Source organism: Schistosoma mansoni, chromosome 6 (assembly GCF_000237925.1).
Source record: "Schistosoma mansoni strain Puerto Rico chromosome 6, complete genome".
NCBI lineage: Eukaryota > Metazoa > Platyhelminthes > Trematoda > Strigeidida > Schistosomatidae > Schistosoma > Schistosoma mansoni.
In genome coordinates this window covers 19,468,674-19,495,712 of record NC_031500.1, presented here as the reverse complement: position 1 = coordinate 19,495,712, position 27,039 = coordinate 19,468,674, and the positions used below count along the sequence as shown (strand labels likewise).

General features: G+C 35.9%; 1 protein-coding gene and 1 non-coding gene across 2 annotated transcripts; one reads left to right on the top strand and one right to left on the bottom strand.

Annotated features, from left to right (window-relative positions):
* Window positions 1-1,513: 1,513 nt before the first annotated feature.
* Smp_164100 (putative annexin) lies at window positions 1,514-27,039 on the top strand. The gene is made up of 10 exons (XM_018798530.1): window positions 1,514-1,560; window positions 3,973-4,067; window positions 6,339-6,433; window positions 8,996-9,200; window positions 11,343-11,366; window positions 14,301-14,502; window positions 16,602-16,695; window positions 21,157-21,232; window positions 22,763-22,875; window positions 26,814-27,039. The coding sequence occupies exons 1-10, from the start codon at window positions 1,550-1,552 to the stop codon at window positions 26,955-26,957; spliced, it is 1,059 nt and encodes a 352-aa protein (XP_018653463.1). The 5' UTR covers window positions 1,514-1,549; the 3' UTR covers window positions 26,958-27,039.
* Window positions 8,281-8,351, bottom strand: Smp_tRNA_01898_Pseudo_TTG.1.1. Its single transcript has one exon. It is a non-coding gene (tRNA).

Sequence of the window (27,039 nt, the reverse complement as noted above, 5' to 3'; positions counted from 1 at the left end):
TGTTTTCATATGGACAAAACGTCATGTAATGCGACTCACTGCATAACCATCACGAGGATGGAGGCTGTTTGTTTGATCTGCTCTGCTTTTGTACAAAGGAATCTTTTTGGCCATTTATTAACTGTACTTATAGTGACTGATCACTGTTTTCAACCATAGAAGTGTCATGTTTAAGTTCACCAACCTCTGAAATTCACTTTTCACTTCTTGTAGCCTCATATTTGGACATTGTTAAATTTTACTCAGAATTGTGGTTGTGATGTGGGCATCTTCAAGCGACTGAAAACTGCATACAAAACAAGACACTTGAACTGGCCTTCTGTTATTGACGATGATTTAAAACGTTCAAACTTGCGATTTAATACGCTAGAATGTTGTACCCAATCTTCGTCTCCAGCTTTTGCTAACTTGAGACATTGATAACTAATATTGAACGAAGATGACTTTTCACCGAAGATTTGCGACAAAATTACGTTCCTATCATCAAATGAAAAGTCTTTGAGATTCTTGGGGAGAATGAAGTTCGTGTAGGGTTCATATTCAGCTGTGCCAAGTTTATGTAGTATTTCTCTGACCTCTGTCAAACGTCTTTTCATAGTCAATGAAGTTGATGTATAGTGACGAATTCCACTCAACTGATTGCTTCACGATGATCCGTAGTGTCACAATTCGGTCTGTGCACGACTGATCCTTACAGAATCCAACCTGTTGATCTAGAAGTCGAGCGTCTACTGCATCTTTCATCCAGTTCAACAACACTCTATTGAAAACTTTTCCTGGTACTGACAACAGTGCGGTGCTTATGTAATTCTTACATTTGCTTAGATCTAGATGCAAAACTTTCACGTATTTATAATTTTTTAATAAAAACAAAATCACCATTACATTCATTCAATCCACGTACATGGATTTCTAACATTTGTCCGATAGGGAAGCTATACATCGAGATACTGATACTAGTATTCTTCCAGAAGATGATTGGATGGAATATCTTTAACTCTTATTGAGCATCTTAGAGTTCCCTTAACTTAACCCATGGATCATCTTTACATAATTATCATTTTATAGAGTATATATATTTATTTATTATTAATCAGCTGATAACGATTTTCTTATTTTTTTTTAAAAAAAAGAAAATTTTTGTCCTTCTAAAGAACATCATTACATAATGACATTAAGGACACGTGATCAAGAAGTCAACTTTTCTCTTTTTTTCTTTTTTTCTGGAAAGAAAATGATGAAACGATGGAGATAAGAAAAAAAAATTAAAAAAAACACAATGGTGACTCGTGAATTCAATTCATATCCAATGATGGATAAACTGAATACACACACACGTACACATACACACACACACACAAAACAGTAATAATAGTAATAATAATAATAATAATAATGAAAACCATTGAAAGTACAGTGTACTATAAGAATAAATAAAAAAAATAGAAACCTTTGAAGACCTATAAAAAGTGTTTCATTTCATTTAAGGGATCATTCAAAAGGCATAGTTGTCAAGGAATTGGTTTGATATTCTATACTTTCAAAGATTATGGAAACTAAGTAAGCCATTGGAAATGGTACTTCTTGTATATGATATTTAAATGTTTTTTTGTATTAAAGTATCGTGTAGTTGGCTACTAGTATTCGATCATAGATGTCTTCAAAGCATTGCTCGTATATCCTGGGACAACCGGGTAAGTAATGCAGTTGTTAGGATACGGGTACTAGGTAATGATGACAAATCGATTGATGGAGTAGTGAAACTTCATCAGTTGAGATGGCTGGGACACGTGTTACGTATGCCCAACCACCGACTGCCCCGACGTGCAATGTTTTATGGTGTAGGAGTAAGTTGGAAGAAATCTAGGGGCGGCCAGACCAAAACGTGGCACAAATCTATAAAGTCACTGACAAGTGGATTGAGTCATGTTCGTAAGTGTAGACTACCTGGTTGGGATTCGTGAGATGATAGCAATCGATGGTTAGAGACCTTAAATGACATGACTCAAAATCGTTTGCAATGGTGAAGGTGCATCCACTCTTTGTGTTCTCCCAAATTCTAATCTTCTGAATTCTTCATGTCCCTATCCTTTTTCTCTTTCCAAATTTATTTCACTGGAATATACTCCTTGAATAACATCTTCCAACCATAATCTTTCCGATTACTGCTTGTACTCTTACTACTTCTACCACTATGGGATTTGAATCGACAACTTCATCTCTGTGCTAATTTGGTATGGCAACTCGAACTGATGTACGTACGTACGAAGTTCTATGCTGTGACTGACTGACTGATCGTGTAGTCGAGCAGTATCATATATTTCATATTTCTAAATAGCTTTCAGATTTCACAATTGATTGATCACTGGGTGGTGATCACTGTCATACATGTCAAGTCCTTCTTTAGTGCTGATCGAATGCTATCGATCAAGTTGCAATGTGGCCACTAGTCTAGATGGCTTGACACTGCATGCACTACGTTGAGATAAGATGGTGGTTGGAGATGGCCAACAGGAAACCCTTGACCCGGGTTCCCTGCTACTTGGCACTCGTCAGCAATGTGTATCTGTAATCTTGAGGGAACTGGTGCTCCTTGACGGATTCGATCCCGTGTCACTCAGCTTCACAATCAGAGACGTTACTACTGAGCTATTTGAGCCGCGACCGACCTCCTTTAGGACTGAGACGTAATCACAATTGATTGATCACTGGGTGGTGATCAATGTCATGCGTGTCAAGTCCTTCTTTCAGATTTTAAAGATTAGGTTTGTAATATAACAATTTGGCTGGGTTTAGATATTGAAGCATATCAATATTAACTATAACTCCTCCTGTAAAACTTCTGAGAGCTACTTCCGGTCTCAAGACTGGATAAAGGAGGATAGTTGGGCATGAAGTTAGCGACCCCATCCTGTAGAAAACTAAATCGCTAAAAAACGCTCACCAGAAAAAATTATTCAATGTTAACTATTATATAGTTGGATATAATTAGAAAATCCTGGACATCGATTACTCGCTAAATCATTTTTACTATTTATGGACATCCGCAGTTTTGAGGTAACTAACGCTTCACTGGTCATAGATAAGGGTTTTACTATTTAGCTACTTAAAAACTGTGACAATATTATGATTCGTTGTATGTATTAGTCACTTTAAACTGAAGCTGTGGTTTACCCGCCATCTTCAATGCGGGTCATTTTTGCTTCGCTCACTGATATTTGCTCATGTGCTTATAGCTTTCTGAACTGTGTTATTTGATAATAAACTGTAGCTGCCGCTTCTCTTTGCCTTCTGATTGTATGCATCGTTAAGATTTGTATTATAACGGTTATCGAGGTGAACAATTAATGAAGCATGGCACTACAACAGTGCTCTTGTTCAAATTAGACTTAAATGTTACTATGTTAAATCGAACAGTTCAGAAAATAATGAAGGTATTAGAGACATACATTACTGTGACATAATGTATTTTGAAGCAGTCGGTCCCAGTGATAAACTTTGATTATGTAATAAGAAGACGAAGATTATCAGAACTATGTGATATATTAGCTCAATACATTTCGAACAATCTGATCATTCATATACTTGTTAAGAAAATTTATATATAAAAATAAAAGGTCAACTAGACTGGAAATGGGGGGTAAGAGAAGAAAAGGATAATGAGGAAAATAATGTGAAGCCTAATTACTCTGAATAATAAGCTAATATTATCAGATTAGCTTTATGGGTGAGAACAAATAAGTGTTTGTTCGCATGACCGAAGGTCCTGGGTTCGAACCCCACGAGCGGAGTCGCTGAGGAATCCATTGATAGGACGAAACGGCCATCTAGTGCTTCCAGGTTTTTAATGGTGGTCCAACATCAATCGATTTATGATCTCAATCAAAAGTATACAGTAATCGAAATTTATTATTAGTCTATTTCAATTAATCCCTTGATGTTGTTTTTGTCGTCGTCGTTGTTGTTTTTCAGTAAACAAGTCAAATTACGACCAACTATTAAATATCCACTTGTAATAAATCCTGAAAAAGATGCCGAAAGAATCAATAAATCTATAAAACCTATAAGTAAGTTGTAGATTTTTTTTCTTTTCAGTTCGATAGTTTGTTTACAGCATATTTCATATTAGAGTACTGGATAGTTTATCATCAATAAGGATGAAATGTCTGAATCAAGTACTTTAGTCATACATACTTAGGCCTGTTACCCCCGATGGAGCCTAGGCCGCCGACTAGCATTCTCCAACCCAAATTCCGTCATGAAGTATTCATAAAGTTCTGATTATATAGTTCCAATATTCAACTTAATAGTCTAGTTCAACAATTGAATGTATTTAGACAATTATTTGTAAGACATGGTTTCGGGATTACATAACCTTAATTGTTTTCTTGATGGAATGAAATACGGAAGTTATGAGAATTTCTGTAACTATGATGTTTCCTAATATTATTCCTTCTTTTTGGTCTCATACAAATAAATAATTAATTTATATTTGTTGATGTATAGTTCAATTGTATCAAGGTTAGATGAAGAGTGCTGGTGAGTGGCCTATGCTCCTCTACGAGGGGTAGCAGGAGTAAATATTTAAGTAAGTAAATAAGTAAGTAAGTAAGTAAGTAAGTATGTATTTAAAAAAGTAAGTGAGTAAGTAAAGTAAGTAAGTAAAGTAGGTAAGTAAGTAAAGTAGGTAAGTAGGTAAGTAAAGTAGGCAAGTAAGTAAGTAAAGTAAGTAAGTAAGTAAGTAAGTAAGTAAGTAGGTAGGCAAGTAGGTAAGTAAGTAGGTAAGTAAAGTAGGCAAGTAAGTAAGTAAGAGCAAGTACGTTAGTAAGTTAGTGAGTGAGTGAATAAGCAACTAAGCAAGTAAGTAACATTTTATAGATCTCTTCGCTTTGAATATTTTAATGTTCTAATCCACTCCTTAGTTAAAAGAAAAGTTTCTTCTAGTTCATTATCTTATATTACCTATATTCCTATTAACAATTTCTTATTATGGGTTTTGTTTTGTTAGTTAATCGTTAAAGAGAAACATTCATGACATACATTCCATAGAAGAGTATTTTCTTTATACTTTAAGTCATATTCACTTCATATTCACTCAATATTTGATGTCGGAATGATAGAATACCAACATTGGAGAGACCATAATTTATGGACGACCTTTGAATGAATCTTAAGTGACTTTAAGAAATGTTAGCCAATCAGTAAACAGTCAGCATAGAGTAATAATATATTATACAAAACCAAATAATTAAAGTGGATACATCTCTTTTATATGGTCCAAAAACTTGTCAAGGTTAGAAAAAGATTCAAAGGTTTTAAAATCCTAAGGCATAAGGTAGAAGAACCCATCCATATGCCTCCATAATAGTCGATCTCTGGAGCCACAATGAGGTCGCAAATACTCTTTCAACCTGTAACACATAGCTTCAATATTGCTTGTGTATACTCCAGTTGTGTAAATTTATCATTTTCATTATGGATATGTCCCTACAATACTCATACCACTGAACAGCCGAAGCTTCAGTAACATCTGCGATTATTGCAGCCAATATTACTGGTGCTTTTATCAAACAGTTCGCAGCAATCATTATAATATGCCTTAGTCTCAATCTGAATCGAGCGATAAAGGTTCTTATTCTAGCAAACGTCTTCCTTCAACATATATTACATCGAAGGACAACATCACGGTAGTTTGTACAAGGTCTACAAGTCATTTAATACCAGTAATTACAAATACAGGAAGTTCTTAGTAGTCTCATTTGTTGTAACTGCTTAATTGTCAAGTCTTCTCTATAATTCTCTGTGAACCGATCGTACATGAGTACCAGGTACTGAAATTGGCGCCGTGACCTTGAAATTCCTCAAACGGTTCTGATTGGCTCGTCCATAAATTATAGTCTCGCCCTAAACATTTTTAAACTTTTAAATCTGTTGAATTGATGATATATTTAGTCAAACTTAAAAACTAACTTTATAAATAAGCAAAGATGAATAGTGGCTACCAACGGAATCCAGGACGCGGGTTTCGTCCTATTTGACACTCGTCAGCTAGATGTACCTGAATCTCAGAGTTGATGTTCACTCTGGGACTCGAAATCAGTACCTTTAGCTTCAAATGACATCGCGCTATTCACTCAGTTACTGAATCCTGATAGCCACTTTATGAAGGTGATAGGCGCAGTATGCACATATGTCAATAAGAGACTGATCAATTGCAGTCCTAAATATCAATGGGAAGATTCAAACAAACAATACTAAGTGAATATAACTTTATAAATAATTTCAATTAAGTGTATAATCCTTATATGTTTAATCTTTTATTATTTTATGTGTCATAGATCCTGATGAAGATGTTATTAATGAAATACTTGGTCATAGAAGTCTTAAACAACGTTTAGCTATACAAGAAACATATAAACGTTTATATGATAAGGTATTTGAAGCTTATTTTAATATATAACAGACTTATGAAATTGTGATTGAATGGTATTTATTTTCTTTTATATTTTATTTAAATACATAAATATTGGTACAAGGAAGCACCAGATACATGTGCGCCACACAAATCTCATCTGATTTGTGTGAGGGCTGTGATACTACCCAGGTGCCCAGACTGAAGTAGGTGGTTTTCTTAGAGGGCCACACCCGGAGCCTTTGACCGAAAGATCTGATCCACAAGGCAGTGGAGCATCGTAAGGAGATGCAGTCCCATGGTAGACGGTGACCAACGAATGATTCATACGCCATTTATTCCCTCAGCATACTGGAGTCCATGTGCACCATTGGTTTGGAATCAGGGTTTCCCAACTCCCCTAGGTGGACTCGCCGTGTCCACCAACCCGGTTGAAGCTCCGGACATTCGTTTTCGTCCTCTCAATTTCGTAAGCAACAGGAATGCCACGACAAGGCAGTGAGTAGGACTTCGCTGGCAGAGGCTATATACGTGTGGCCATGTGAGAGCATTTGGAGAGAGAGCGGACTCTCTTACTCTCTGCTGTACCAGGGCATTTGGGGGCGATTGAATGGTATAATACTACCAAATATAATACTATCAATTCGGATAACAATGAGCTTAAGTAGTAAAATAGATTGAATGGTGTGATACTATTTCACTCTACTTAAGCTCATTGTTATCCGAATTGATCACTGGACATCAATCGCATGATTTATGATACCTTCACTCTTAAATTATCAGTACACTTTGTATTATTTATATCTTGTTCCCCTATTTCTCAATCAGATAAGTATGTTTGTAGTCACGTGAACACAATGTTCTATTAGATTCATTTACCTAGACACACAATATTAAAAGGAACAAACTCTAAGACAACTAATTGAAGTACACTTAGATATGATAACAAATACTGTATTGTACGAGAACACTAGTGGGGTACAACCAAAGGTATTTGAACACAAAATTACAGAATCTGTGAGTGAAGTCTTAGAACCATACAGTCCATTCCTTATTTGTAATATATCAGTCAATTGTGTTAAACTTGACTGTTTCTTCTGCAAAAATGTCAATCAAACATCTCAGACTTCATTGTCCTTTGGCTTTCATATCAATCATTCTTTGTTCAAGTTCTCTTTTATTTGATCTTATTAACCTTTACCACCAGGCATCTCACTTTCGATTAATGATACATACTACTTATATCTATTGATATCAGTAGCACACACAATACTACGAAAAGCAGTTACGATATATAAGAACGCAATAGGTATCAAAAAACGTACTACAATGTAACGATTTAGGCATTGACTCACAATGATAGGGAATATCGTCAGTTACACACTGGAATTTCGCCTTACCACGTAAATGAAACAGAGAAGCTATAAAATAATCTTGAAACAACAAAACTAATTCCCTTTTTAAATGCAATCAACATCATTCAAGATGGATGATTTCGAATAAAAAAAAACAAAAAAACTTAATATCTAAACTAGTGAACCAACATCCAACGGTGTTAATGTCTCACTTTTATCGATCCATGAATGGCTGAGTAACCATTCATCTATTGTCTGAAGTAAATATTTGTCTCTACCCGACACGGATTTGATTCCACTGGTCACAGCTTGTCACTAGAACTCCAGAAAACCATCTTGGGACCAGTCACTAATGAGGACATGATGATCAATATCAGGATGGGGGCTTCGTGAAAAACTTAGTCATTTTAATAGTTGGACTCAAGAGTTATTTAGATGAAACTTTTGTCTAGTCTATAATCTATCAATTAGATGATTATTTTCTATAAGTATAGAGTTGTGACACACATCACAAGGCCTAGCCGAGACTCGAACTCGGGTTGCCGGATTCAAAGTTCGAAGTGCTCACCGCTACACCACGAGGAAACTAGGAAAAGACGTTAGAAGTGGATCGGATATACATTAAGGAAATCACCAATGTGCATTACAAGGCAATCCGTAACATGGAATCCTGAAGGGAAGCGGAAAAGAGGAAGGCCAAAGAACACATTACGTTGGGTAATAGAAGCAGATATAAATAGGATGAATAACAACTGAAAAGAACTGGAAAGGATTGCCCAGGACAGAGTTGGATGGAGAATCTTAATGAGCCACCTATGCTCCTCGACGAGGGGTAACAGGCGTAAGTCAGTAAGTAAGTAATGGAGTTGTGGAGATTATTAAGTTTTTTGATTAAGATCATAAAACCGATTGATGTTAGACCACCATTGAAAATCTAGAAGCACTGGACGTCTATTTCATCCTATTATGGGACTCTTCGTCAGTGTACATCCACGATCTTGCTCATAAGATCATACTAACCTAATTTCGTCAATTGATGATATCCCTTGAATTAGAAAAGCGATACATCTTATTCAAGTCAATAATAAGCAATGTATTCTTACTTCTTACAATGTTAAGAAAGTGATTTGATGAACTAACTATAATATACACACTTAGTTATCATTGAATGGATTGAATCTCTTCATAGACCTTCTTATCTTCTTTCTTTTACCTAATACATCAAAAGGAAATCACTGAACATCTTGGTTCTATATTAATTGGAAGTTATGATAGTTTAGTGAAAACTTTATTTAGAAATCCAATGGAAATATTAGCGAATGATTTATATAAAGGAATGAAAAATCTTGGTTCAAATTATCAAATCATGACAGATATTATTTGTTGTTGTAATAATACAGAGATATATTTATTAAAGAAAGCATATGATAAAGGTGAGTTACGCAATCAGTATATTATATGGTTAGCGATTTTTTTGTTTTAGCGAGTGAGGGTTGCTAACCCTATATCTAACTCTCACTCCCCTTCTATCTGGGTTTGAGACCGGTAGTAACCTCAGAGGGGCTTTAGGAGAAGTTACTTAAACAGAAATGGGTTTTGTGGAAATTTAGTATTTTCATAGTTGAAAGCGTGAGTCAATTGAAGCTAGACCACCAGAGAAAACCTTTAAAGCATTGGACATAAACACCATCGGATGCCGGCTCAGTGGTCTTTTGGCTCAATGCTTTGGCACGAGACTGGTAGATCCTGGGTCCGAATCTCACGAGGAGGGATCGTGGATTAGCACTGCTGAGGAATCCCACAACAGGATGAAACAGCAGTCCAATGTTTCCAGGTTTTCCATGGTGGTTTAGCTTCAATTGATTCATGATCTCAACCATTAAAATTTCTATTAGGTAATTAAAGAGACTGGAACATTCAAAAGTACATCATTCAAATGCGTATAGAATCTTCAAATCACCTAACCAATTTATGTGATGTAAACAAGCACATGTTGGATATTTTCATAGGATGGATCTAAGTAGGATATTCAAATTCAGTATTTGGTAATTTTTGTGATAACTACAACTAAACGAATAATAAACTAAACACCTAAACAGTATATTCAAACATAAACTGAAATAAGCAAAGATGGATAGTGGCTAGTAGTGGAATCCAGGACGCGCGTTTCGTCTTATTTGAAACTCGTCAGCTGGATGTACCTGCCACATCCCAGAGTTGATGTTCACTCTGGGACTCGAACCCAGTACCTTTCGCTTTAAGAGCCATTTTCGCTTATAATGCTTGTGAATTAAGGCTATATCGAGCCAATACGCACAATATGCACATATACTAATAAGAGGCTGATCACTTGAAGTCCTAAACGTCAATGGGAAGATTCAAACTGGAATAATTTATGATCACTATTATGGATCGACTTTAATTATGGAATCATTCACAAAAAAGAACAATACCTAATATCAAAACTAACCCTCGAGTTGAATGTTTAATTGAGAGGACATAAAACATTTAGATAATAAGTTCCTGATGTGTGCATGAGGATGATCATGATAAGCTATTTGCTTATTCAGACTAGCAGATAGTCTGACAGGTACTAGATGAGTTATATATTCTCTTGCCCTTATTATTTCTGTGATTGTTGACGGATTGTTTTTGGTTTTTGGTGTAGAAATATATTGACGTTCTAGTCAGGCTAACCACCAGTTTTTGATCTGAGTTGCGCTGAAGTCCTATAGGATAGATACTGAGAGGGTATCTAATGTAAATATACGTCTAAAGCAAATTAGCATCGCATTCATGTAGACGAGAATTATGATAGTTTCTATTTTCAACGTGCCAGCGACCATATCACGTTGAAAGCACCGGTTCTCGTCTGATCTTTGCTATTTTCAACTTTCAGAAAGGTTTATTATCACTGAAATTTTCATTGAATATCATCCAGCAGCTAATGTTTCGATGAAAATTTCATTGATATCCTACTTGAAAATTTCTAACTACTTTTCCATGAAATTCATTATACTACTTCCTATCAGTTAGTAGACTATATAGTTTCTGAAAAAGTTATTTTATCAATAATTTTCATTACAAGCATAGAATTAATATTCGTTAAGTTCCATTTAATGTTTAGTCTTTAACTAATCGTTCACAATTTATATGAATGATGTTCATTAGGATCCAGGAGTAGTTGTTGTTTTCGTAGTTGAAAGCGTGAGTCAATTGAAGCTAGACCACCATGGAAAACGTGGAAGCACTGGACGGCCGTTTCGTCTTATTATGGGACACAGTGGTGGGCTCACTGGCCTATTGATTAAGTGCTCTAGCGCGAGACTGATAGGTCCTGGGTTCGAATCTCGCGAGTGCAGGATCGTGGATGCGCACTGCCACTGAGGAATCCCATAGTAGGACGAAACGGCCATTCACTGCATCCGAATTTTCCATGGTTGAATCACGCTTTCAACTATGAAAACACTAAATCTCCACAAAAATCCCTTCTGTTAATAATTATTGTTGTTTTGTTTGTTTTTTTTGTTGTTCAATATTCAATAGTTCCTTTTTTCTCATTATCCTTTTTATAGTTTTAATGAAAGAAGATCCAAAAGGTAAATGACAGAACCTTTCATTTCATTGATGGTGAAAGAGTACCTTTTATATATTTTTTGTTCTATGACGAACTTCCTTTGTGAATAGCTATTTTATTATAGAATTTTCTCCGAGACAATGATTTATGGATGAACCAATCAGATTTAAGATAAAAGGTCTTAGATTTTGGCGCGAAATACTTTATCCAATTGGCTAAATAGCTTCTTGACAATTTAGTTGATGTCATTTCATGATGTAAACCCTAAATCTAATACCAAACAATAATCATCAACTGTTAATCATAATCTTTATCCTTCACACAAGTCCAATGGAGAAAACGCCGCCGACCAGCATTCTCCAATTCACTCTGTCTTGGACGTTCCGTTCTAGTTCTATCCAATTTTTCTTTATTCTTCTCATGTCTGTCTCTATTTCTTGGCGTAATATGTTCTTTGTTCTTAAGGATCCCATGTGGGGGCTTGTCGTGTGACGCAGTTAGGTGATTTCCTCATTGTGTGTCCTATCCACTTCCAGCACTAGTTCCTGGTTTGTTCTCTCCCACAGTACGATGTGGCTGAAAGTGTCTGGCCAACGGATCCGAAGTATTTTGCGTAGACATAAATTATAGTGTCACTGAACTTTCAATATTCAATGTGTAGTACTGTAAAATATACATGTCTTATATTTACTCGAAAAGATGTATAGATGTGTCATTCAGTATTGAGTAGCTTCATTCATTGTTATTCGTAAATGGTATTTTTTAAATCAGTTTTTGTTCTATGAAAACATATTACTACGCAGATGATTGTGCTGAACGCTGCTCTTGATTAGCCGATCTGCGTCTTCACATCTGCATCAGATCCACCGTGTTCATCAATGATGCTGCACAGATATGTTAAGGTTTTCACATCCTAAAAAGCCTCTCCATCAAGTGTGATTCGATTGGTGCATTTTGGTTGTATTGGAGAGTCTTGCGTCTCCCTTTGTTTATATTTAGACCTAATGCTGCTGAGGCTACTGCTAGACTAGTTTTCTTCTCCTGCATTTGTTGTTGCGTGTGTTATAGAAGAGCCAGATCATCTGCGAAGTCCAGATTGTCTAGTTACATCCTAGCTGTCCGTTGTATCCTGTGCTTCCCTCCAGATGTTGACGTCTTCATGACCCAGTCGATCACCAGGAGAAAGAGAAAGGGTGAGAGTAAGAAACCTTGCCTAACACCGGTCTTTACCTCGAACGAGTAAACGAGTTGTCCTCTATGACCGATTTTACAGTTTTAATCCATCATAGCAATTCCGTATGATATTGACTATCTTCTCAGGCACGCCGTAGTGTCGAAGAAGCCTCCATCGTGTTGTCCTGTTCACCCCATCAAATGCTTTCTCGTAGTCAATGAAGTTGATGTAGAGTGATAAATTCTATTTAATTGATTGTTCCACAATGATCTTTGGTGTTGCGATTTGGTCTGTACACGGTCGATTCTTACGGAATCCAGCCTGTTGATCTCGAAGTTGGGCGTCTATGGAATCCTTCATTCAGTTTAACAATACTCTGTTGAAGACTTTTCCTGGTATTGAGAGAAGAGTGATGCCCCTGTAGTTATCGCACTTGCTGAAATCTCCTTTCTTTGGTATCTTGATCAGAAGTCCGTTTTTCCAGTCTATTGGTACTTGTTCTTCGTCCCAAATCTTACTGAAGAGGATGTGGAGTATCTTGGCAGTTGCTGCTGCATTTGCTTTCAGTGCCTCTGCCGGGATGTTGTCTGGTCTCGCTGCTTTGCCGCTCTTGATTTGTCTAATGGCCATGCTGATCTCCTCAATTGTTGGTGGGCCAACATCGATTGGGAGGTCTGTGGGTGCTGCTTCGATGTTGGGTGGGTTCAGTGGAGCTGGTCGATTCAAGAGTTCTTTGAAATGTTCTACCTACCTGTTCCGTTGTTCTTCAATGTCGGTGATTACTTTGCCTTCCTTGCTTTTCACTGGTCTTTCTGGCTTACGGTAATTTCCAGCAAGTTTCTTTGTTGTATCATACAGTTGTCTCATGTTTCCCTCTCTTGCAGCCTTTTCCGCTGTCATTGCTAAATCTTTCACATATTTACGTTTGTCGGTTCTGATGCTCCTCTTCACTTGCTTGTTTGCCTCTGTGTATTCGGCTTGTGCCTTGGCTTCCTCTGTTCTTGTTCGGATGATATTGATTGCTGCCTTTTTATTTCTCCTTTCATCAATCTTATCCAGTGTACCAACTGTAACCCGTTCCTTATGATGGTGTTTCTTGTGGCCCAGAACCTCATGACATGTTGAAATGATTATCTCTATGATCCCTTTCCAGCTGTTCTACAGGGTAGTTCCCTCTCCATTGAAAATATCATGGAAGGCCTGGAACTTATTGTTGAGAGCTATCTTGAATTTGTTGAGTTTGTCAGTATCCCAAAGAAAAGCCGTATTAAACTTCTGTGATGTTGTCCGCCCCGTTTTCCAGTGCTTCGTAAGTTTTATTTTCATCTTGGCGAACAGCAAATGATGATCTGATGCTATATTAGCTCCTCATCTTGTTCTCACATCTTCCATCGTCCTTCTGAACTTTGTATTGATGCAGATATGGTCGACTCGGTTCTATGTGTTGTGATCCGGTGAAGTCTATGTGTCATTGGATGACGTTCGTTGTAATACCCTCTATCATTGTGTTGGATGAGGCTGTGATGATCCTATGTCCATGAGATTCCCATCCTATAAGTGCTTTCTTTACCTGTTTGGATAGCGTTTTTTTAGAGAGTTAGTTTCCTACCGGATGGGGTTGCTAACCCCATGCCTAGCCCTCGCTCCTTATTCAAACTTGGAACTGGCAGTAGCCGCAGCTAGGCTTCAGATGGAGTTCAGTTTCGACGTATAGTGCATAAATTTTTAACTAAGCAAAATAAATCTATCTTCTGATATACCTATTCGAAATTTCATTCTTAGGTTATAGACAGCGATCGTTACAGATCGATATTACGAAAGAATCTAAAGGATCTTATAGATTACTTATGGAACAATTATTAAAAGGTGAACGATGTGAAGACAATACAGCCAAAACAGATAAATCAGCAACTACAGTTCAAGGAGGTGTTGATCAACGATTAGTTGATGATGATGTAACAGAATTGTTTGAAGCAGGAGAAGGGTAGGTTTATCATTATTTGATAATCTATTAAGCAGTTATAAGTTACTACTACTGAATTTTAATTATAAGTATCTTTATCTTATATGCTATAAGGTAAGCACAAACCTTCACAAGTTATCCGAAATTCTTACTGAAGAACTAAGCATAGTTACAAACTAATTAAATATCTGACCTTATACTACTTAAAACAGATTACTTATAATAAGAATAGATGAAGTAGATGTTGTATAAATAGAAGATTACTACAAATCAGTTGATAGTTAAGAAACAAACTATTTCATTATAAGCAAAGATGAATGGTGGTTAGCAGTGGAGTCTAATACGTGCGTTTCGTCCTAAGACTCGTCAACTGAATGTATTTCATTGATTAACATTGCTAACCTGAATCATATACGTAATCATTAAGTAATGGCGTAAGCATAGGACATATCCAAGTAAATAGTTTAGCTAGTAGAATATTCTCTCAACAACTTCATATTTAATGTCTTTTTAATCTAATGTTTGTGGGAAATAACAAATCTTGGAATCTTAATATGGATTCATATAGTAAGTGGAATTAAGAGGGAGTGCCCAGACTGAAGCAGATGGTTTTCTTAGGGGACCACATCCCGAGCCTTTGACCTAAAGGTCTGATCGACAAAGCTGTGGAGGAACGTTAGCAGGTGATCAACAATAAATTCATACACCATTTGTCCCCTCAGGATCCCGAAAACCCATGTGCACCATCGTTTTGGAATCAGGGTTTTTTAAATCCCCTAGGTGGATCCTCCATGTCCACCAACCCAGTTAAAGCTCCGGAAATTCAGTTATTGTCGTCTCAATTTCGTAAACAACACCCACACTGTGAGAAGGTAGTGAATAGAACTTTCCTGGCAATGGCTGTATACGCGTGGCCATGTGAGAGCATTCTGAGAAGACGTGCGAACTCTTCCCACCCTCGGCCGTACCAGGGCATTCGGAGACATAGAACATACAGAGAAGATCAAAAGGTTAAGGGACACAATTAAAAAGTTCACGATTATGGTGTACGTTTTATTCAAATAAGTCATTGTAACTGTGAAAGGAATTTTAAGTAAAGATTATCAAATAATGATGGTAACTACTGTGAGACTAGCGAATTTCGGTTACCTAAAACTTTGGAATTTTACTAGATAATATTCTTATTGTGCAGCGCCTTAGGGCCAATTATTCTATTATGATAATCCATTCTCAGCAGTGCGCATCCATGATCCTGCCTCACGAGATTTGAACCCATGCTTACTGCTGAGGAGTCCCACAATAGGACGAAACGGCCATCCAGTGCTTCCAGATTTTTCATGGTGTTCTAGCTTCAATTGACTCATGATCTCAACTATATAAAATTACTACAATCTCCACAAAACCCCTTTCTGATAATAATCCATTCTGTTCAGAAGTAATGTTATCAACAATTGACCATATTGAGTTATTCTTTATATAAGCTATTAACTATTCGTTATATCGATTGAATGCGTACGTGCACTGTGTAATATATATGACGTAATATGACCGCCCAATCGGAGAGCAGTGTTCTATCGATCGCCCAATGATACACAAAAGCCTTATGAACAGTCTTGAGTACTTATCAGTCCTACTTTCTGCCTAGCCCAGCCAGTTAAGTCCAGAATACCAATAACAGCCTCTGCAATATGAATCATTACTACTCTCAAACATACTGGGTTTATATACCAATAAAACAGACCACATCGTACCATAAAGTAGAAAATAACATTTGTACAAGATTTAGTCAAATGTGGCTGTGAATAGGGGGAACAGTAATTAATGGACTAGGGATAATTCAAGAATGGTAAATCGTATAATAATAGTCTATAGGTCAAAATAAAGCTTATAATAAGAGAGACACGAATATGAATAGTTTAGTTACTTAAAATTTATACACAAGGAAGTATACCTATCACATTGGTCCATAAACAGTCCTCAAAGTTACCATTCATAAATCTCCACAGGATATAACACTATTCATAAGACATGTTCAGTTATTTATCTCAGTTACATCGAACCTCCTACTATTTATACATAAACTTTATTGTACATTTCTTTCTAACAAACTATTTATACAGTCAAATGGGCAAAGGTGATCCTTCTATCTTTATTTCTATTCTATCAAAACGTAGTAAATATCATATAAGAGAAGTATATAAAGCATATCAAAAAGTAAGTTGATTGATAATTTAAATAGTTTTATTCATTCATTTCAACCTACTTACTTATTTACTTATGCCTGTTACTCCTAATGGAGCATAGGCCGCCGACCAGCATTCTCCAACCCACTCTATCCTGGGCCTTCCTTTCTAGTTCCATCCAATTTTTGTTCATTCTTCTCATGTCTGTCTCTATTTCTCGGTGTAATGTGTTCGTTGGTCTTCTTATTCTCCTTTGGCCTTCAATTATTAGTTAAATAATCGTGCGTGCACATTGTTGAGAAGTCCTATACTAGGATGAAATGGTCGTCCAGTGCTTCCAGGTTTTCCATGATGGTCTGGATTTATTTGACTCATGAATTCTACTATTGAATTAATATAATTTCCACAAACTCTCATTCTGACAAAAAGCATCATGTACTCACTAGTGGCTGACTTCATGATGTGTTTCCTAAAGTTTTAGTGGGTAGATGTGATCAGTGGAGTTAAATCATTTCTGTTGTGAGGCACTTACTCACTCAAGACAATGGTGAACGGTAGCGTAATCTAGTGAATTGGTTGAAGTTAGACATTAACATCTTTGGATGTTGGCTCAGCGATCTAGATGTCAAGAATGCACGCGCGAGATCGAAAGTCCTGAGTTCGAGTCCTGCATGCGGGAGCTGACATTAATGAATAAATGGTGTTTAAATTCAGAATTAACCCTCTCACTCTTTTCAGATTTGTCGAAAATTCCATCTACCTTTAGTCAATCTTAATATACCATGTCTTATTTGGTTTATTAAGCACACTACACCTTCGACCAATTCTTATTCAAAAGGATTATATTAAAGCAATCCATTCATTCATCCACTCCATAAACATCAAGATTTGGAATAATAATAAAAGTTGAGTAGATATAATGCAAATTCATTTATTTTCTGTGTTTGATTCAGCAAAGATGGATATTGGATAGTAGTGGAATCCAGGACTCGCGTTTCGTCCTATTTGGGACTCGCCAACTGGATGTACCTGCATCTCAGAGTTGATGTTCACTCCAGGACTCGAACCCAGTACCTTTCTCTTCATACGTCATCGCGTTATCCACTCAGCTAATGAGTCCTGTTAGCCACTTACTTGTGCAATGGGGTGAAGTTAGAATTCACTTAGTATTGTTTATTTGAATCTCCTCATTGAGTCTTAGGATTTCAGTCCTCGGTTGAAAATCCCGGAGTAAACATCGACTCTGAGATGTAGGTACATCCAGCTGACGAGTCCCAAATGGGACGAAACGCGTGTCCTGGATTCCACTGCTAGCCACTATCCATCTTTGCTTACCATCCTTGTGAATTAAGGCAATATCGAGACAATACGCACAGTATGCACATATGCTAATTAGAGACTGACCAGTTGCAGTCCTAGACATCAATGGGAAGATTCAAACAAACAATACTAAATGTATTTGATTCAGTTAATTACATCTAAAAACAACCCTTATGAATAATTTGTTCTCCTTTATAATCAAATCATTAATCGATGTGAGAAATAACACAGGAGTTTTGCTAATCAAAGCTAATAGTATAAAAGACATGTTCAGAGTTATGAACACTGAGCATAGTATTTATGGATAACCTTCTTTATCATAGCTTTTCATCTTAAATCAATTTTACTGAGATTGATTTTAATGAAACATCTAAGCAAATGACTTAACACTAGTGCCATTCATTCTGATTTCCAAAGAAATATCTTCTAAGGGAATAAAAACTGTAAGTTTGTAGTGATAACAATTCGTCACTATACTACATATCTATCTAAACAAAGGTAACTGACAAGCAAAACAGTCTCTGTAAAAGTAAGTGAAGCCAGAATAACAATTAGGACAGAATAAGATGAATCCATTTTTATGTTGTAGTTTCTCATCATCTATATACAACCATTGATATGTATTGAAAGGTAACATTGAGATATGATATAATGTGAAATAATCGACAATGATAACGAAGTGAATTAGAATGATAAAGGTTATCAACAATAACTGTATACTTTATATAATTGAAATCATGAGTCAATTGAAGCTAGACCACCATGGAAAACCAGGATGCACTGGATGGCCGTTTCGTCTTATAGTTGGATTCCTCAGCAGTGCACATCCCCAACCCCCCTCTCGAGATTCGAACCCAAGACCTATCAGTCTATCGGTTAAGTGCTCAAGCGCGAGACTGATAGGTCTTGGGTTCGAATCTCACGAGGTGGGATCGTGAGTGCGCACTGCCGAGGTATCCCACTATAAGACAATACGGCCATCCAGTGCATCCAGGTTTTCCATGGTGGTCTAGCTTCAATTGACTCATGATTTCAAATATATAAAATTACTAAAATCTCCACAAAACCCCCTTCTGATAATAACTTTATATGTATATATATACATGGGCAATAACAGGTTAGAGATCATTTGGAGATGGAATTCGAAAACAGAGGGATGGGTAATGAATCAATTCAATAAGGTCCAGAGATAGATACCATAGATTGTGTGATAAATGTAAAGGTTATGAAGGGTTTACATAAGATTACAGGAATTAGAAATCCATAAAATGGGTTACGAAATGATTGAACAGAATTTAAAGAGTTTACATAAATTAAGAGAATGAGGACGTGTGAGTGAAGGGATGGTTTTGGTGTACCTGAAATAAGAATTGGTTTAGGGAAGACCATTAATAAAATAATAATAATGACAAAAATAATTTACAAGGGTAGTGACAAGCTTATTACTGTCTCTTTCTGGATACATTAATCAGGTTTGAGTTTATTCATTGGTATTACTACGAAAAATCGAAGAGATGCTTTGTTGTTTTGTCTGTTAATAACTTTGAAGGCTTGTAGAATGTCATTAGTATACCCAATGTCAAGTAAATGCTGAGCTCTTGCTCTTTTTACAGTCGATGCGTCTCTCAGTCCCAAGTTCTTTCGAACGTGTTCGGGAATGTGAACATGTACCCTCCTCCCTATTCTTTCAATGTATGTGCTTTGATACGTACATGTAAATTGGCACATGTAGTCAGAGTAATTGTCAATTTGGATCTGTTTGGATGAGCAGTTTGTTTCATATAACGTCATCCGTTTTGCTGACGGAGAGACGTTTCGCTGAAGTTGAATAAAAATTTGTCAAACCTGTCATTTAGCTACTGAAATAACTTTAAGTAGCTTCGGATTTACTCATTCCAGTTTAACAAAATGGCATAATTGGTTCATATATTGTGATTAATGTGACAAAGCATAAGTGAAGTATATAATAGTGTCGTTTCTTATATATCTTCAACTACTTCTAGAAGTGAAATTACCTTCCGGGCTCATGAAAACGTTGATGTTCTTTATAAAAATTCAGTCATCCATAATGATAAGTTATTTTATTCATACTTTATTCAAGACAAGATTTGGCAAACATGAATCAGTTCTAATCAGTATAGTTTAAATCTTCTACCTTCGACACTAATAATAAAAGTGATCATCACAACATATGTTTATCTATGTGAAGAGTACTTATGCGATATCTATAAAACAAAATATTTTCTGAATAGAGTATAGAATCATCCCGTACTCTGCAGTTTTCTATGTCAATACTGAACTATTTTGTCAAAGTGTCATGTTTTGTGGTTTGATTTAGTCATTATTGCCTGCTTATTGACTTCTGAATAATTCCTCATGGAAAAAGAAGCCGTAAACCTCATTGCTGAAAGGCTGATGTTAATGACCCGTGTTTCCAGGATTGTTTATGACAGTGACAAGTGGTCAATACATGTTTAATTTTAGTGGCCTGTCCATGCTTTGAACATATAAACTTGAAAGAAGGAGCGATTTTTTTGCCGTGCTTAAGTATCAGTTACTGTCTTGTGACGCAGTTAGGTGATTTCCTCAATGTGTGTCCTATCCACTTCCAGCGCTTCTTCCTGATTTCTTCTTCCGCTGAAATCTGGTTTGTTCTCTCTCACAGTAGGTTGTTGCTGATAGTGTCTGGCCAACGGATCCGAAGTATTTTGCGTAGACAACTGTTGATAAACACTTGTATCTTCTGGATAATGGCTTTCGTAGTTCTCCAAGTGTTCGACCCATACAGTAGAACTGTCTTCACATTTGTATTGAAAATTCTGATCTTGGTGTTGGGTGACAACTGTTTTGAGTTCCAGATGTTCTTCAGTTTTATATATGCTGCTCTCGCTTTGCCGACCTAAGAGTATTCTGCAGAACAAATGTAATCCAATTATAACTTAGAGATAGAAGAATTAAAAAATCCCTTCGTTTTTACCTTATACCTTAATGGAGCTGTCCAGTATAATTTTAAGTTTAAGGACGTTAACCAATGTAAGATGCTTTTTAACGCACTGAATACATTCAAAATCTTTATTTAAAGAAATTGTGGTCAATTTCAACACAAGAAAAGCTACGAAAGTGTAAACTACCATTTCTCTTTTTAATGACTATATATTTGTTTTCATTTTAGAAATATGGTTGTCTTCTAGTCGAATCAATATCAAAAAAATTCTCAAATCCACTACGTAATGCACTGAATACTGTCAGTGAGTGAATTTTGTCTTTTCAGATTTTATTAAATTGTGTTATTATTATATGTCAACTTCGCCTGTAGCCCCTCCGGTGGCTACTGCCGGTTCCAAGCCCGGATAAAGGAGGAGGATTGGGCATGGAGTTAGCGACTGCATTCCGTAGAAAACTAATTGGCTAAAAAAATGCTAAAAAAACGTTATCATAATAATTACTTTTACCATGGAAGCATCAATCATCTATGTTTATGCTTTCACTATTATGCAACTAGTAGGACTTTTCGGATAAACAAGTGATAAGACTGAACACAATGAATATACATTTGATAATCAAGTTTAATAAGTGGTTGACTCTGAGTTTCTTGTTAATTACATTCAATCAATTAGTAATTAGACTTGTAAAACTTTAATGGCTTTTGCTCAAGCAGTTAGGGATTCATTTTAAATCTGTAGAGCATATTTTGAGCTAATATTAGGGAATCAGATGCCATTATTCGTATGCCACTTGCTATGTATATAAAACACATTAACGTCTATTCAAGAAGCAAAAGATTACTGTCAACCACTTGTATCAAATGAGCACATAAAAATTTATAGATCCACATTGAAATGCGGTGTTAAACTGTTGTATGGAGTATTGAAGTGGTGCATAGTAAGCAAACAACTCAGGGACGATATATTCTGCTATACTTCTTTGATATAGGTTTCCTGTAGTTGTGTAGTGTATATAAGTATTATATAATACCAATCAGAGATGAAATCCCTGACAGTAGGAGGTTGGCAACATCGAACAGAGACAGAGAGTAATTGTTGTGGTTGCTTGAAATGTGAGGGCGTTGTTTATCGAGCTCCTAAGTTGAAATAGTCGTCTTCTCTTTAAAAGGTATTAGTTGTTATTACCTTTTACAATTCAGCCCAAGTAATAAATAGAATGAGATTTCTAAACCTGTATTTACAACTCAACATTGGAGATATTCTCTCATCGACTTAATGATTCTGTCTAGCAAAAAAAACAATCGTCGACTATAAGTTCCAACTCCATTTCATTCTAGTGAATACAACATTTATCGACATCGTTAAAGATAGATCAATTACGCTGTTAGATAGTATTGCTGTTAATAAGGAAAGTATACTATGCGTTCTATATTAGCTAAACAACAGGTAGATACTATTTATCCGGCTATGAAGTTCTTTAACGGTTGTACAGTATCACAATTTAATTGAATTTGAACATGTAAAACCTCTGGGAGCTGGCTAATTGGTTTAAAGGCTAAGCGCTCGCTTCGAAACCGGAGATTCTTAGGTCCGACCCTCGGTACGGTTATATATGTGAGTTAGCCGAGAGTTTAATATTAGTATGAAACTAATGTTAACCACTCCCTGATTTTTAATAGTATTCCAACATATATCATTCCATGATGAATACTATTAGCTATTCAGTCTTAAGACAATTACTGTGATGTAATATACATCTCTTATTTAGGAAGTTTAAAGCGCATAAACTACTCAAATGTTCGTTTTTTTCTTTTTATTTGTTTTCCTCTGAAGTAATGGCACTAGTTGATCTACGCTTATTATTGACCTGTCAACTTTACTGTAGTATGGAAGGCTTAGGATCCAATGATGATTCAATTATCAGAATAATTTGTCTTCGATGTGAGGTAAGATAGGATGAAATTGACATATATTGAAAGAGATGTTTTTTTCAAATCAAAGTGTTCCATTGGTTCAAAATAATATTAGTTTAATGTTATATGACGTTGCACCTTGTTGAATTGGTATTTATTAATAGGCTAAGTACAGTTCGATGGAGAATGCTGGTAGGCGGCATATACTCCTTCACGAGGGATTAAAGGCGTGATTAGGTAAGTAAGTAAGCACAGATTTGACAGAACTGATGAACTGAAAACGATATTGGTATTTAGTTATATAGTCAGCTCTCAGTTCACTTAGAGACGAAATAAGACAACTACAACGCTTCAGGAATATGTATTAGTTAGTTCGTTAATATTTAAATTGATTAACCAAATCTACTTCAAACGCCATTGAGTTATCCACTTTAAGCGAACGCTATTGGGTTCGAGTCTCAGAGTGAACATCAAATTTGAGATGCAGGTACATCCAGATGACGAGTCCCAAATAGGACGAAGTGACGCGTGTCCTGGATTCCACTGCTAACCACTATACATCGTTGCTTATAAATAGCAATTTAGTTGTGTAACCAATGTGTCCTGTATTAATAATCAAGATTTCAGAAGAACTCTTCAGTATATCACCGAGTTCTGTACTAATAAAAAAGGACCTTCTGTCTTTTTTTAACTTTGAACACATCAATTGCATTGAAAGAATATCCACAGCTGGTTTGGTTGTGTTGAATCTGTGCAGCTGACTGACAATAGATTAATAGTCTATTTCTTAAACTTACTCTTTGCCTAATTAAGTCATTTAAACAATGTAATACATCTTATACATTTTAAAATTTTAATTTCCTAAACAAACTACAATGGCTAGACCACCATGGTAAACCTGGAAGCACTGGAAAGCCGTTTCGTTCCATTGTGAGACTCCTCAGCTTCTATGGACTCATGATCTCAACTATTAAAACTTCTATAATATCCACAAAAAAACCCTTTCTGATATAAAACTTCAACGGATTAATGTTGTGTAAATGATAAGTCATCATTAGTTGCTTTTCTCTATGATGTTGATGAATCAGTTCATTGTCATCTAGATTCATTCATCATCATACTTTATTAGGAATTCACCGACAGGAAAAAGTTCAATTTAAATATCTCTTTACAAAAAACGTTCGTACAATGATACTTAGAGCTTCCTTATTTAATCCCTTGGTAGTCTCAAAGAAGAATGTAATCGATGTTCACTTTCAACAATTGTTTCAACAATTGTCTATTTGATATCAGATCATAAAATGAGAACTAACATAAAAGTTGTATACAATTTTGAACAATCAAGTGAACATCGACGTAGTTAAGTGAAAAATTCAATTAATTTTACTTTTTTATTACTTACGCCTGTTACCAGCATTCTCCATCCAACTCTGTCATGGGCAATTGTTTCCAGTTCTTTCCATCTATTTTTCATCCTTTTCATATCTGCTTCTATTTTACGGTGTATTGTGTTCTTTAGCCTTCCTCTTTTCCAATTACCTTCCGGATTCCAAGTTAGTGCTTGCTTCGTGATGCAGTTTGATTATTTCCTTAATGTATGTCATATCCACTTCCAACGTCTTTTCCTAATTTACTCTTCAGCTAGAACCTGGTTTGTTCTCTCTCATAAAACGCTGTTGTTGATAGTATCCAGCCAGTGAATGTTGAGTATTTTGAGTAGACAACTATTCATAAATACTTGTACCTTCTTGACGATGAATGTAGTAGTTCTCCAGTAAGATTCAATAACAAACTGTAACTCATGACTTTTTCAATATTTATGATTAATGGAAAACATAACATAAACATGTGATTGAATTTTTGTGAAAAAAAAACTGAATTTTTTCAAAGATAAAACTATGTGTTCAGTGTTGAATATAAAAATTAAATCAATTAATGAATAATTGGTACTAACTGTCTATGGGTCTAGAGTATCCGGTGGTCGACTAGATTATGAAAACCTCGACATCTTACGAGAAGCATGGAATACAGTGGACAGCTCGAAATCAATTAGAAGATTTGAACTTCACAGATGACAAAGCTCTTCTATCTCATACATATCAACAAATGCATGTGAGGACAACTAGTGTAGCAGTAGCCTTTCTATACTTCAAAAAGTCTCAACAAACATAAAGGATAATACAAGATCATTAAATTCAGCAAAGAGAGCTCTAACCTACTCACACTTGATGGAAAAACTTTGGAAGAGGTGAAAACATTCACGTATCTTGGTAGTATCATCGATGAACAACGAGGATCGGATACAGATGTAAAAGCGAGTATAGGCAAACCATGGACCGCATTCCTGCTGTTGATGAATATATGAAACTCAAAACAAATGTCTGTAAACCAACATCAAAGTCACAATCTTCAATATGAACGTCATGACAGTCAGTTCTATTGTACAGAACTGAAACTTCGAGAACTACCACAACTATCATCAATAGGGTACAAGTATTTATAAACAATTGTCTACACAACATAATGAACATCTGTTGACCGGATACTATCAGCAACAGCCTTCTGTGGGGTAGAACAAACTAACTTCAAACTGAAGAGAAAATTAGGAAAAAATGTTGGAGGTGGATAGAACACACATTTAGAAAATCAATAAACTGCATCATGAAGCAATCCCTAAATTAGAATCGTGAAAGCAAACGGAAATGAGGAATGCCGAAGAACACAATGAGTCGGGAATCGTTAGCAGATATGAGAAGGATGAATAGCGACTGGAATGAACTGGAACGGATTGTCCAGGGCAGAGTTGAATGGAGAGTGTTGCTGGACGGCATATTCTCCTCCACAAGGGGCACAAGTAGGTACGCATGTATGTATGTATGTATGTATGTATGTATGTAATTAGGTAAGTAAGTAAGTAAGGATTTATTTGAATTCCATCGATTACGTTGCAATAAGTACAAAAGTTCAGGTAACTCGACGTTGTGAGCCTTATGTTGATGTGTTAAATGATAGAACGTAAGGGGCATAAAATGCGAAGCCTATGTTTTATGAACCAACGTCAAATAAAGAACATTCTTCAGACTCTATTATTAATTACTAGATTCTGAAATCTACTAATACAAACTATTTTCTTATGTTATCAATACTAACAACTGATAGTAGTTGTTGTGTAATCAACTTTTAGACTATATTCATAATAGGTAAGTTCATCAATCCAATGAATAAACCTAGAACAATCTTCAATTAATACATAACACTTGGTACACACATTCTCTACTGATTACCGATGAGTTAGTTTTCAAAATGATCTAATTTCTCATATGTTTGAGATGGTGGAGAAGATTTGTAACTCAGGTGGGTGATGATAAAAGCTCCACGACCGAACCATCCAGCTCAGAGAACGAACCCACATCAAAATTCTCACATGTTTCTTTGTTTTCAATGAATTACTTATTGTATGATCAATCATAGAGATATATAAGACGTCATAGAGTTGAATCTCATATGTGTTTCTAAAGGGAAATCAATTAAACTATTCCCTAGAATGATACATTCATCATCATCACCAATAAGATGACATTGAAGCTAAGGACTGAAACTGGTCAGTCTCTTATTGGCATATGTGCATACTGTGCGTATTGCCTCGATATAGCCTTAATTCATAAGCATTGTAAGCAAAGATGGATAATGGCTAGCAGTGGAATCCAGGACACGCGTTTCGTCGTATTTCGGACTCGTCAGCAAGTGGCTATCAGGACTCAGTAGCTGAGTGGATAACACGATGAAGTTTGAAGCGAAAGGTACTGGGTTCGAGTGCGAGAGTGAACATCAACTCTGAGATGCAGGCACATCCAGTTGACGAGTCCCAAATAGGACGAAACGTGCGTACTGGATTCCACTGCTAGCCACTATCCATCTTTGCTTCTTTTCAATTCTGTTTTCTCTTCTTTTTTTTCTTTTCTTTTTTTCAGATTGATTTACAAGATATAAAAGAAATGTATGAAAAATATTTTTATAAACCATTAGCTAAAGCATTACAATCAGAAACTCATGGGGGGTTTAAAAAATTAATCTTAATTTTATTAGGTTGTGAAATAGTACAACAACTACATTAAACTATGATGGACTAGTTTACTAATCATTTGAAGTAAATTGTATACAATTGAATAGTTAAATATAGTGATATAATATACATAA